Source organism: Centruroides vittatus, unplaced genomic scaffold (genome assembly GCF_030686945.1).
Source record: "Centruroides vittatus isolate TY-2023 unplaced genomic scaffold, ASM3068694v2 scaffold_386, whole genome shotgun sequence".
Taxonomy (NCBI): domain Eukaryota; kingdom Metazoa; phylum Arthropoda; class Arachnida; order Scorpiones; family Buthidae; genus Centruroides; species Centruroides vittatus.
Window position 1 is genome coordinate 2469989 of NW_027122706.1, and position 13738 is coordinate 2483726.

Here is a 13738-nt window from a genome sequence, read left to right on the forward strand (position 1 = left end):
TGAATGATGAACAGTCCAATTATCTGGTCCATGTCAGTTCTTACATTGCTTCAACATTCTATATGTTGTAGTAAGATGAACACTGGTTAATCCAGGCACTTCATTTGTCTGTTATTGTATTGTTGATGAGCACACGGAATGCCTTTCTTCAATTCTCTTCCATGGTGATAGCATTGGAGTTTGGTGGCTGAAACACATAACTCTGGACCTGTTGCATTGGTGGGGTCACACTCAAATAAACATATAATATGCCCTTTGATGGTGAAATGAAATTAAAAAACTTGAAATTAGCACAGATGAAATGTATAGCCTTGAAAAGAAATATGATCATTGTTGAAATTTTTTGCTACATACCGTATATTAGAATTTATAAAAGTCATCATCATTTTAATCTTTGATTGATTTATGAAATTTAAATTTAGTCAGACACACATTATTTATGTATAGAAAATATTTTAATTAACTTATATATTACTAGAAAATTCAATTGGAAAACAATTTCAATATAAAAATCTATTTCTTTAATAAATTTTAAATTTTTATTATTTTATATAATATGTTAATCTTTCAAACAACATTAAATTTATTGAAAGAATACTTTTTTTTAATTATTTAATGTTTATTTTTTTTATTAGTAATTTTATTTTCATGAAATTAGAAACAAAAACATTAAAAGTTTTTTTATTTACAAAAATTACATATGATTATTGATTAATTTTGTTTAAATAAGATATATTTTGTTTTCAGAATCAGAACCAATTTTGCTAAGACAAAGCATTCAGAGTTCTGATGCTGGTAAGAATTTAATTTAATTTTCTTATTTTTAATTTAACAAGTTAACATAAAAGTATAATAATAATTGATTTGTTTTATTTTATAATTATCAAAAAATATAATTTTAATAATTTATTTTAAAACAAACAAAAAAGTTAAAATATAGTTAATGTATTTGGTAATTTTGTTTTGCTTAAATTGTATTCACACTCTATAACATGTCATGTTTATCTGTAGATTTTTGAATTTGTACTTGGCTTTTTTGTATATGAAATTAGTATGCAGAAGATTATACATCAGAGGTTTTAGATTCACAGATTGGTAATAATTCTTTATAAAAAGTGTTATTCTTAATTCCTACTGTGTAAAACAAGTGACAGTTTAATTTAATGAATTGAAAACAAAATTTTATACATGTGAAAATAATAATTAAAAAAAAAAAAAGATAATTGTAATTACATATCAATGAAAGGTTATTGCTTATACAGGGTGTTAAGAAATTAGACCAACAAAATGAAATGGCCAGTAAAGGAGAACCACACAAGCAATTTTGCTCATATGAACTGGAAGGATCACTACAGCTCCCTTACAAGGTACAGGTTTCTGAAGTTTCTTTGTCGCCTTGTATAGAATGCATGTAGTGTAGGAAAACCTATATCAGTGTCACTTGCAACATAGCAGTAGAATGTTTATTAGATTATTTTTGTATTGATGATCACTTTTAAGTGCAATTAACAATAAAAAGGTACCATTGGGCAAAATACTTTAATATTTGGATTGTGCTACATGAACAGTTGCTATCTCCTTGACTACCAAACTGTACAAGCTTAAATAAGCTCTGCAGATTATCCAGCAGAGAGTTTTCAAGGTGAATTTAGAACAGTGTGACTTAACAGTATGCTATGCATAGTTTTAATAAATCTTTAACAGTAATGTTAGATTTCTCTATATGGTATTTATGGCAGCAACCACTAAAAGCATAGGTCCTGTATTTCATAAGACAGCTGCAGTGACATCCAGTTCATATGACCAAAATTCTTAACATCTTCTATAGTTGTTTGTTTGTTTAGGTTCCAGCAGTATATGGATTAGACAATTTGAATAGTTTTCAACATAAAAGAAAGAAAAATATAGATATAGTTATTTATTATTAATATTAAACAGTAGAAAATAAAAATTAAATATTTTGAAGTAGAGGTCAAATGATATGTAATGCTAATAAAATTAAAGAGAGTTATAGATGCAGTAAACCCTCAATTTAATGGACTTCAGATCTAATAGACAAAATTTATCTTATAAGAAATATTTAAAACCTGTTTTGTTTACAAATAGACCATGCTAAAAGGTTAAAACAATGAATCAATGAGTATAAATTACTCAATATGGATTATATTATTATTTTATTCATATTTATACACATCTTACCATAATAACTTTTTAACATGTGTTGCATATGTTTTTAAGTTTTTTATTAATATATGTTTTAAAAACATGTTTAATTTAATGGCCTTTTGGTAATAGTGACACTTCTTTCCTCTAATTAGTTCATTAAATCAATTCAATGGATTTATTTGATTTTCATATTTTAATCATTATCTGTTGTGCTTCTTATCATTCTTAATAACATATACCATATGCGAGGATAAAAATGTAAGTCAGCTGAGAGCAATGGATGGCTATGGACTTTAAAGTTGTTCTCAATTGGTGTCATGAGTGACCTATTATGGTTATCTAAATTAATTAATGGTTTTGAATACAAAAATCAGACAGAAGTTCCAGTCACATACTGGCAACATATTTGCACAGTAAGCAGGAGTTGCAGGTTTGACTTCAGACCAGTCTTTTCTTTCAAAAGATTCTAAATTTTAATTAAAAATAAATTTATTTTCAATTATTAAATTTATCATGAGATTGCAGTCTAGCTTCCTACCTCTAGCTAAATTGCTTTATATCTAATTATTTAATTAGCCTTAATGTAGTCCAATAAATAATCTGGCAGATTGTATGGCAGTTATCATTCTTTTTACTTGTTTATTTGTTAATTTTTTTGTACTATAATGTAATTACAGTAGAGAGTCGTTTATCCGAATCAATTGGGGACTGGGGTTGTTCGGATAACTGATTATGTACAAAAAAATATATTAACCTGTCCGATGTTGAAATTTTCTCCGTTGCGTGTCGCTTCGTGTTGAATTTTTGTCGATTTTAAGCCTAACGAAAATTTTTATAATAATAATTGAGGCTATTGTATCGTTAAAAATTATTTCTTTATTTTTTACAAACAAAATAAATATATTGAAAATTATAAAAACAAAAAAATTATACTTTAGAAGTAAATCTAGTATCAAAAAAGTTCGATTCAGCATGACACAGTCTGACTGGAAAGCATTTGGATAACTGGTGTTCGGATAAACAACTCTCTACTGTATATGTAATTGTTAATGGATTAAATCTGAAAATTGAGTTCTTTTATTCTATTTTTTGCTTTAACTTATTATGGGTCATTAAAGAATCCTTAATGTTTCTGATGATTAGATAACTAAAACCTCATATATCACATTGATCATCAGACCTTTTATTTGGATTGAGGATGCTTGGACTCTGGCATGAATATCACTCAAAAAAATATATAGTTCTGTCTTATTCTTTATAAAAATCTTTCCAAAACCATTTCAGCTCTAATTTCATTTATTTATTAAATTTGCAGTGTTAGTCTTTTAATTTTCACTTTTGTCTTGTATTCAAAACCACATATTATTGCCTTGGTCAATGAAATTTCTATCCTTCCTATATCTTTCTAAGAATGTGGATGCTTTCTTCTTAAGGCTAATTAATTTCTTTCTTTCTTTTTTTCTGATGATGAGGGAAAACAATAAAAGTTTCACTTTTTTTATCATCAAACCTGTTGTTATGTAATTTGCCTTAACTATTTTTCTTTTTAATTTTTAACATTAAATAATATATATTTGGTGATTTTTGAATATTAGATAGTTTATTTTCCTATTTTAAATAAAAACTATTTTCATTTATCAAATCAAATAGTAATAATTAAATATGTTATATAATAATCTTCATAAATTTTTATTCTTTGTAGATAAAAGTCATTCTACTTCTTCCAATTCTGAATCTTCTAATTTAGACAGACAGCAACAGTGGATTGTAATGAAAGAACCTCCTGAATTAGTTAAAGATGGTGTTTCAGAAGTTTCTAGAGAAAATCAACTTGCATATAACCAAGTAGAAAAAATGTCTAGTATTTTACCAACAATGTGGATGAGTTCACAGAATGGAAGGTGAATATTCTACAAGTAGACAAAACTAAAATATGGGATTTCAGAAATTTTAATCATTTCTTTGAAAATATTTATTTATTTATTAGTTTACAATTTTATTTTTGTATTTTAATTTTTAAACTGGAATTTCAATAATGTAGACATAATAACTTTAATATAAATGTTAAAATTATTTAATTTTTATATTTTATTTGTAGTATTTACGTCCATTCTTCAGTTTCTCAATGGTGGAGATGTATTCACTCAGTGAAGTTAAAAGATGCTGTTCTTAGTATTGTGTAAGTCCAAAATTTAATTATATTGTTAATAGTAATCTTTAATAATTCATATTAAACTAATTATGATAAATTTTGTAAAATAATTATTTTTATTATTTTTTAAATATCAAGTGCTTAGTTATTTGAATGTTATAATTTTCAAAAATAGAATTTAAAGAAAAATTTAATATTTTTACAAGTATTATTTTTATTGGGATAAAAAAAATTATTATTTAAGTTTCATTGTTAATGTATTAATTCATCTTATCATATCTTATCATAATCTCATTTCTGATTAATGTATCTTTCGCTTTTCATTACAGATATTCTATTAAAAACAAATTAAGTTTAATTAATCATAATGATGATTATAATTTGAATAGAACAGATTATAGAAATACAGTACAGTAGAGCATTGATTATCCAAATAACGATCAACCGGAACATTGGTTAACTAAAAATGTTCCAGTCGGCAAATTTAAATTTTCACTAGTGCTGTGGCACTGCAATATTTGGCTATGTCTTGGGCTACTCCAATATTATTTTTGTTGGTGTGTGTGTTTTAGCTGGCAGCACTGGTGCAACCATCAGAGGGTACAGTACTTAAAGGTGCGCCAGTATTTTAACGAGGCGTTTTTTCCCATAATGAGTGGTGGGTTTTGCTTCAGCTCATCGAAGAATATAGCCCAAGCAGCTGACATCTCCAGATAAACCCAAGAAAAAAAAAAGAGTTTTGCTTGTTTTGTGTGGTGTTTTTCTGAGGACTGTGTGTTGGGACATGTGTCATGCTGAATTGGAACGTTTTTGATACTAGATTAATTTCTGAAATATAATTTTTTTTGTTTTTATTTATGCAAAATAAAGAAATAATTTTTAATGAGACAATAGCCGCAATTATTATTTTGAAAAAATTTTCATTAGGCTTAAAATCAACGAAAATTCAATGTGAAGTGACACACAACGGAGAAAAATTTCAAATTGGGATGGGTTAATATATTTTTTTATACATGATCAGTTATCTGAACAACCCCAGTCCCAAATTTCTTCAGATAATCAATGCTCTACTGTACATGCTTTATGTTGTTTTTTTACTTATTTTATAATTTATCATTACAGGCATATCAAAGGTCGTGTTTTTGCAGCGTTAGCAGATGGCACTGTAGCTATTTTTCATAGAGCAGAAGGTAAATTATATTTATTGTAGAATAAGAACAAACAAAAATGAATCTATTACATTTTTGTTTGTTTTTATTACATTTTAATCATTTTTGATGCAATGAAATTATTTCATGAAACATAATTTGTATTTTACATTTAAAAATTTCTGTATAAGTACAGTAAGACCCTGCTTAACGCTGCCTCACTTAACGCTGATTCAATATAACACAGTCTACTTGACGCCTAAAAAATGCTCAAAATTTACGCTGATTCAAATTAACACAGTATTGCATTGATTTGTATATAATACGATTATTCCCAAACACAAACCAATCAGCAAAAGGTGGCAATTCGTCATAGCGCCGTACTTCCTTTAAATCTATGTTTGTTTTGTTCAATTTTGGAAAAAATATAACATCATGGATGCCATAGGAAATATCGACTTTGCTTGGCAAGAATGAACTGATAAATGCATGAACTGAGTATGGAAGAAGTTATGACTGGAGGTATCCAAGAATTCTCATTGAAAAGAGCCTATCACTTTATCATTAGGTTGACAAAATTGTCAACTTAATTGATACAGGAGATGTAGACAAGCAGGATATTGGGAAGTTACTGCAGGTTTCTGGTAAGAGCCTTACCAATGACGACTTCAAGAACTGGCAGAACAAGGAATTCGTGTAGAACTGGAAAATAGAGATTCTGAAGATGAAAAACCCAAAAAATTTCTCTACAGTTTTCCTTAGTAAAAGTTTGGTAACGATAACCAAAATCATTGATCAAATTGTAGCAAATGATCCAGATTTTGATAGGAGTGCCAAAGCAAAACAAGGCATTTTGGATGTGATCTTCTGCTACCAATATTTGCTTAAGGAAAGAAAAAGAAAGCGACCAATGAAACTTCATGACTTCTTCACAAAAAACAAAAACTTCAGAAGAGCCAGGACCTTTGTCACAAAAAATTATCTTTACAATTCTGTGCTCATATATGTTTTTGTGTTATTTAATATATATTATTATGCAAAAATTTATATAAAAATAACTTAAAATTATAGTAAAATTGCTTATTTTTTGGTTGCGTCTTCCTCTATCCCTATTTACTCTATGTTAAAATGGTCTCGTTTAAGGTTGTTTCGCTTAGCACTTTGTCGTCTAGGAACGCATCCCCTGCGTTAAGCAGGGACTTACTGTATTAATAATTTTAAAAATATTGTTCTAACAGGCTTTACTAATTTAAAGTTTTCTTGGAATTTTTAAAATGTTTAAATGCTTTTATTTATGTATTTTCTAGCATGATATAATCCTGCATTTAAAGTCTTGAATTGTAAAATATTTATAATTGAATTAATTAGAATTGTTTTAATAGTTAACATCAAGTGATAATATCTTTTGAAATTAGATTAATTTTTGAGACTGTATTCAACTATGTTTTTGAAAAGAATCAAAATTGAAATTTTTTTAGTGTAATCAGCATTAGTATCAGAATCATTAGAAATTTTAGTAATATATATATACACACATACATCATACAGCTACTGTATATAAATTTCTGGGAAAAAATTGGCAGGAGGAAATAACAGTTTGATTCTGTATCTTAAAAATAACTTCATATACTAGTACAGATAATATTTTAACAAGAGAAAGAATACTTGTTTGGTTAACTTACATTTTTATGATTATTTTTTATTATTTTAATTTTTGAATTTTTCAATTATATTCAGTAAAACTCTAAAATCATTCAGAAAGAATATTTTTATGATGGAAGATTTTTTTTTATACCTGGTTTTAACCTGGTCATTTATGTTTTTCATTTAAAAATGTTTCTTGTAATCTAAGTTTTAATCTTAGCTTTTCAATCTAAATGTTATTTTCATATATTCAAATCATTTTTGTGTATGGTTGTTTTGTTTCCTTATGTTTAAATTTTTCATATTTGAATAAATTGTATTTGTTTTACATTTCTGCATGAGAAATGCTTTATTCTGTTTTATGTCACTAAATCAATAATTGCTTATTTTATGCATTAACCAATGAGTTAACTTGGGATGAACTAGTTCGTCAAGTTTCTTTCTCATGGTTACTGAGTATTTAAATTTCAATTTAGTTTTAGATAGATAATTTATATTTTGACAATCATGAGCATTTTTTTATTTATTGAACTCTTTTAATATCATGTGAGGATAGGATTGGCTCCAGAATACCTCTTGTCTCACTGGGGATGGCTATTAATTAATCATCAAAAGTTAACAAGTGTGCAAATACCTCAACTTTCTCGGACTATTGTCAAGATCTCCTAACACTAGTTAGGATAAAATTATCTTGTGTTCCAATTCACAATTAAACTTTTTTTGAGTGGAAAAACATATTAAATCTTTTTGGAATTTTAGGAGGGTCTGATTTGAAACATGAGTTGATGATGGAGTTAGGCATTAATTTAATTGAATGATAATAATTAAAAGTTATATATATTATGAAAGGTTTAATAATATTTATATCCAAAGGATAAATTCAAAATAATATATTAAAGAAATGAACATTTAATATAAATGACCATTAAAGGAAATAAGATTGAATGACAACCCATTAACTAATTCCTTTCATAGAGAGAGAGTTTGCATAAAATTTATATTACCTGTGATACATATATACGTGCTTAATGCTGAGCGACGAATATCCTTGGACTGATGTACAAGTTGAAATTCTTCTAAAATCATGTCTCGCCTCTGTGGGAGAATGAGAGAGCTGGGGAATCAGGAGCATAGATCTTACCTCAGTGGAGGTTCAGATTAGTGAGCAGAGCTGTGGAGAGAGAGAGCCGGTGTTTGGAGGTAACCTCCCTTTTTTACCAAAAATTCTCTCCAATCAAATTATTCTAAATAAGCCCTCTATGCTTCTGATGTGTGACAAAAGTCAGGCGGTCTTGTGGATAAAGTGTGAGAAATACCACATTATCATTTTTAGAGAAACTAGGACACTTTTCTCCATCAAAACAAGAAGTTCCTTTTTCAACTTTGTATGTTTTTTGTAAAATAGATAAATTTCTATCAATTAAATATTATAATTATTTTAATAAAATATGCTAAAATCATTCCCTCAACTCTAGATTCTCACAACCATATATTGCAATGCTGATCTTTTAATCTATCAAATTAATTGAGATCTATAAAAATTTCAAATTAACGAATTAATATGATACTCTATATCAGCGGTTGGGAAACCGGGGTAAATTACCCCAAATGGGGTAAAAATGAAATTATTGTGTTCCAAAATGATAATTTTATTTGGTTTGTCTATTATTTATTATTTTCAGTGTAAAATGATTCAATAAATAGTGTTTAATTTAAATTTGTATCGATTTTCTCTTTTTCAAAATGAGGGAGGTAATGTCAACTTACACAAATATATTTTGGGGTAATGGCTAAAAAGGTTTCCTGCCCCCTGCTCTATATTATCATATTTATTATAGTATTATATTTAATTAACTTGAAATTTTTATAAATGAATAAGAGTATAAATCAGATTTTATTTTATTATGAAAAAATTATCTAAAACAACAAATTCTGACAACATTTAATTCTTATTGATTATGTAAAATTCAATATTTATGAAAAGGTTTGAAGGGTTTTTTTTAATTTGAAATAAAAATATATGTATGAATCTTTAGAAATAAGACTAATAAAGTAATTAAAATGAAAACTCAATAAAAGAAGCCATTGTATTTAGTTAAGAATAATTATTAAATAATTAACTAAAAACTTAATTTAATTAATCAATGATTGATTCAAAGTTTCAAAAATTAATTTATACATTTCTATAAATTATCAATTTTATGATTACTTTGATATTTTAAATATTATTTGCTTGTTGCACTTTGAAGAAATAAAATTAAGAATGTGGAAATATAAAATATTATAAATTATCAATAAGAATTGTTTACTAAAATTACTTGTATTTTTTTTAATTGTAGATAGACAGTGGGATCTGAGAAATTATCATCTTATTGATCTTGGACAGCCACATCATTCAATTCGATGCATGGCAATTGTAAGCAATAAGGTTTGGTGTGGTTATCGAAATAAAATTCATGTTGTTGATCCTAAAGACCTCTCTATTCAGGTTAGTTTATAAATGCAAATAATAGAAAACTTACAAAAAACATTAGTAGTTAATTGATGTTTTTTTAGAATTTTAAATATAAACAAAAACTCTGATTTTAATGATGCTAATTAATCTAAATCGTTTGCACTGATAATTTAAATATGCTATTTAACAGTCAGAGTTCTGATAAAATTGAGAAAATTTTGAATTAGATATTCAAATTTAATTGGGAATTATATTGTAAATTTTAAAAATAAATTAAATATTGTATATATAAGAGTATATTGAATTTTATTTGAGATATATTAAATGATTTCTATGTTATTACAAACCACTTATCACAAACAAATTTTAAAACATTAATGAATAGTTAAAATTTCTTGTATATTAACTACCTATGCTTTAATTTATTTATACTCTATTTCATTAAAAAATTTTTTCTTTAGATGATTGACACAATTTATATTTACTAGTTTATTAATAAAATTAATTTTTTTCCAGAAATCTTTTGATGCTCATCCTCGTAAAGAAAGCCAAGTACGACAAATGGCCTGGGTTGGTGATGGTGTTTGGGTATCCATTCGTTTGGATAGTACTTTACGTCTATATCATGCTCATACTCATCAACATCTGCAAGATGTTGACATTGAACCATATGTCAGTAAAATGCTTGGTATGTTAATAGTCTATATTTTAACATAACTTATCACTATAATCAGAAATTTTAAAATAAAATATTTATTTAATAAAACTTGTATATAAATTAACTTTATTATTATGTATTAAGTAATATTACATAACAATATTTTATACTTAACTAAGTCAGTATAATTACTTAGTCTACAGAAAATCTGATATATTTATTAATTTGTTGTTATATTTTAATAATTTATCAATATAAGTGCAATTTTTTCAAAATCTGACTTTTAATAGTTTGTTATTTAAATAATTTTCTTACAAAGAGTCATGACATGATCATCACAGATTTCAGTAATATTGTTGGTATGAATCTGTATTGAGCAAAGGAAAAAAAAATCACTTCTGAAATGTTTTCAGAAAATTGAAGTTAAAAAATTCAGAGAGACTTTGTAGGTTTTTCAGAATGATATCATCAAAGACTGCACAGTTTGGTGTACCTTAGTACCTTACTCATTTTTCCAATATCACTGATTGAGCTCAGTGAGTGAGCTTTTTTCAAATCAATGCAATTATTAAATAAAATTAATTGTAAATTGCAAGGATTTGTACATTTTGTCTATTTTTAGAATTGATGTTTGATAAAAAAGTTTTAAAGTACAGTAAGACCTTGGTTGATGCTGATTCGATATAACACGGTCTGCTCGAAGCTTTAAAAAAAGCTCAAAATTTACACTGATTCAAATTATCCTGGCGTTTCATTGATTTGTATATAATATGATTATTTATGAACACAAACCAATCAGAAAAAGCTGGCAAAAAGGTGCACTTTTTTTAAATCTGTTTGTTTGGTGCAATTTTGGAAAAAATATAACATCATGGATGCCATAGGCAATATCGGCTTCACTTGGCAAGAATTAACTGATAAATGCATGAACGAAGTGTGGAAGAAGTTATGACTGAGAGTATTCAAGAGTTCTCAATGAGAAGAGCCTATCGCTGTATCGTTAGGTTGACCAAATTATCAACCTAATGATATAGCAGGACTAGAAGATGTAAACGAGCAGGATATTGACGAGTTACTGCAGGCTTCTGGTGAGAGCATTACCAACGACGACCTACAAGAACTGGCAGAACAAGGAATTCATGTGAAACTGGAAAATAGAGATTCTGAAAATGAAGATCCCAAAGAATTTCACTACAGATTTCCTTGGTAAAAGTTTAGTAACGATAATGGAAATTGTTAATCAAATTGTAGCAAATGATCCAGATTTTGAAAGGAGTGCAAAAGTAAAATGAGACATTTTGGATGTGATCTTCTGCTACTGACATTTGCTTAAGGAAAGAAAAAAGCGACAAATGAACTTTATTGCAAAAAAACAAGAATTTCAGAAAAGTCAGGACCTTCATCACAAAAAATGAACTTTACATTTCTGTGTGCATATATTTATGTGTTATTTAACATATATTATTATACAAATTAATATAAAAATAAAGTAAAATTTGTTTAGTTTTGGCTGCATGTTCCTCTTTCTCTATTTACTCTGTTAAAATGACCTTGTTTAACACTGTTTTGTTTAGTGCTTTGTTGTCTAGGAACGCATCCCCTGCGTTAAGCGGGGTCTTACTGTATTTACATTTAGGAATGTGAGAATATCATGAATAATTTGACATTCTAAGCAATTAAATAAATTCAAAATATTATTAGTTATTATCTCTGAATATAACATTGAATTATTGTTTATATCATAAGTATTCATAGCCAATTAAATAAGCAGACAGTAAAAATAAATTCAAATTATAATATAAGATTAATAAATTCATAAACAATAAAATAATTAATTATTTGAGTTTTAAAAACAAACTTTTAAAGAAAAGAATGCACATTTTTAATAAAGAATATATGTAAAACTTGCATTGATTTGGAAAAGAGCTCATTCTTTGAGACACAAGCCAGTAATTTTATGAATATATTTGAGGCACACTCCCACCAATCATACTGTCTTCGATGATATGTGCTGCACAACTTACTCATAAGTCTCTTGGGATTTTTTAACTTCAGTTTTCTTGAAAACGTTTAAAAAATGCACTTTATCTCTTTGCTCAATAAAAGTTCATGCCAAAGCTTAACCTCACGAACAATATTACTGAAATCTGTGATGACCAAGGCATGACTTTTTTTAGACTTAACCTTTAGAATCTAGTTTTTTAAAATAAGTTTTATTTCACTTACAGATTAAAAATCATAGTATAAAAGAAATTATTTACTTACTTTCCAATTAATGTAAACAAATTTATTTTTCCTGTAATTTTAATAATAAAGAATTATATGTATAAATTTTAGAACAGTTTTTTAAATGTTTGTATTGAATGAAATAGTTTAGCTTTTAATAGTTTTAATTTATCAAAGTTTATCCAGACTATGTTTTTAAAAATTTTGTTTCTGCTTATTTTCTAGCCTTTTTTTTAGGTTATTTATTCTCGTTTTTTCTTATTTTCAGGCAATCTATAATTCAATATATTTTTCTTATTTTTAAAATTTTTGATCTGTGTTATTGTCAGATCCTTTATGATTTTATAAAATATTCTTGCATATATTTAAAATACATAATTATAATCAAATAAAAATTATCTTATGTAATAATTGTAACTATAATACATTACTTTCTTCAATAACTCAGTAGAATAGAGCCTGTTAAAAACTAAGTTTCTTTCAGTATTCTAATGGATAATAATTTGCTACAGTATTTGTTCATTCATTGTTATTAATCTATTTATTGTACCTTTTGCAATAATACATAATTTATTCTTATTAAAGAAAAAATTATTTTTTCAAATGTCTCTTTATTGCTATTTCTAGCTCTTTCAAAATCCTCTTCAAAAATTCTTACTGTTACTAATTAATATTATTATGATATATACACTCATATTAATTCAAACTAGTTTTGTCTTGTTAATTTCCTACAAAACTTAGTTCAGGTTGTTTCAATTAATGGAAAATTTTTATTAGCAGAGTTATGAAGAAATGGAATTAAAAATGCCTGCACACAAATATATATATATATATAACACAAACTCTTAGACACCTTTTTACTCACAGCTGTTTTTTGATATAATTCAAACGTTTTCGGTTATTAAAAATAACCGAAGGCTGTGAGTAAAAAGGTGTCTAAGAGTTTGTGTTGTAAATAACGTAGTCATAGAAGAGTCTAAAGTATATATATTTGTGTGCATTGTGTATACTTTACTTTTCTTTCCTTTGTTTTGCTCTCTTTTCATCAAGTTAAATTAAATGAAAGAAAAGGGTTTAATGCTTTTATATGATTGGGCTATGAGTTGCAGATTGAGATATTTGTAGGGCTCTGGGCGGCTACTTTTGAGCAATTTACTACTTTTTGGGCCACTTTAAAAACATTTGGACTACATTTCTAGGAATTCTGCTTTACTTTTTATAAAACCTTTCTGCAACCTGTGAGGTTCTCACCAGGCACGTGCTATTTACCTGCAGTTTATTTATATTAT

At 26.6% G+C, this 13738-nt stretch overlaps 1 protein-coding gene across 8 annotated transcripts in view; it reads left to right on the top strand.

Moving 5' to 3' along the window:
• Positions 1-13738, top strand: part of LOC136988714 (C-Jun-amino-terminal kinase-interacting protein 4-like) — a 94478-nt gene that overhangs the window by 76700 nt on the left and 4040 nt on the right. For 7 of the 8 annotated variants that reach the window (XM_067286660.1, XM_067286659.1, XM_067286664.1 and 4 more), the window contains 6 exons: positions 748-795; positions 3869-4067; positions 4265-4345; positions 5441-5508; positions 9450-9598; positions 10082-10253. In XM_067286660.1, the coding sequence (XP_067142761.1) occupies positions 748-795; positions 3869-4067; positions 4265-4345; positions 5441-5508; positions 9450-9598; positions 10082-10253 (717 nt within the window). The remainder of the gene's footprint in view (positions 1-747; positions 796-3868; positions 4068-4264; positions 4346-5440; positions 5509-9449; positions 9599-10081; positions 10254-13738) is intronic. The other variant, XM_067286662.1, reaches the window with a different exon arrangement.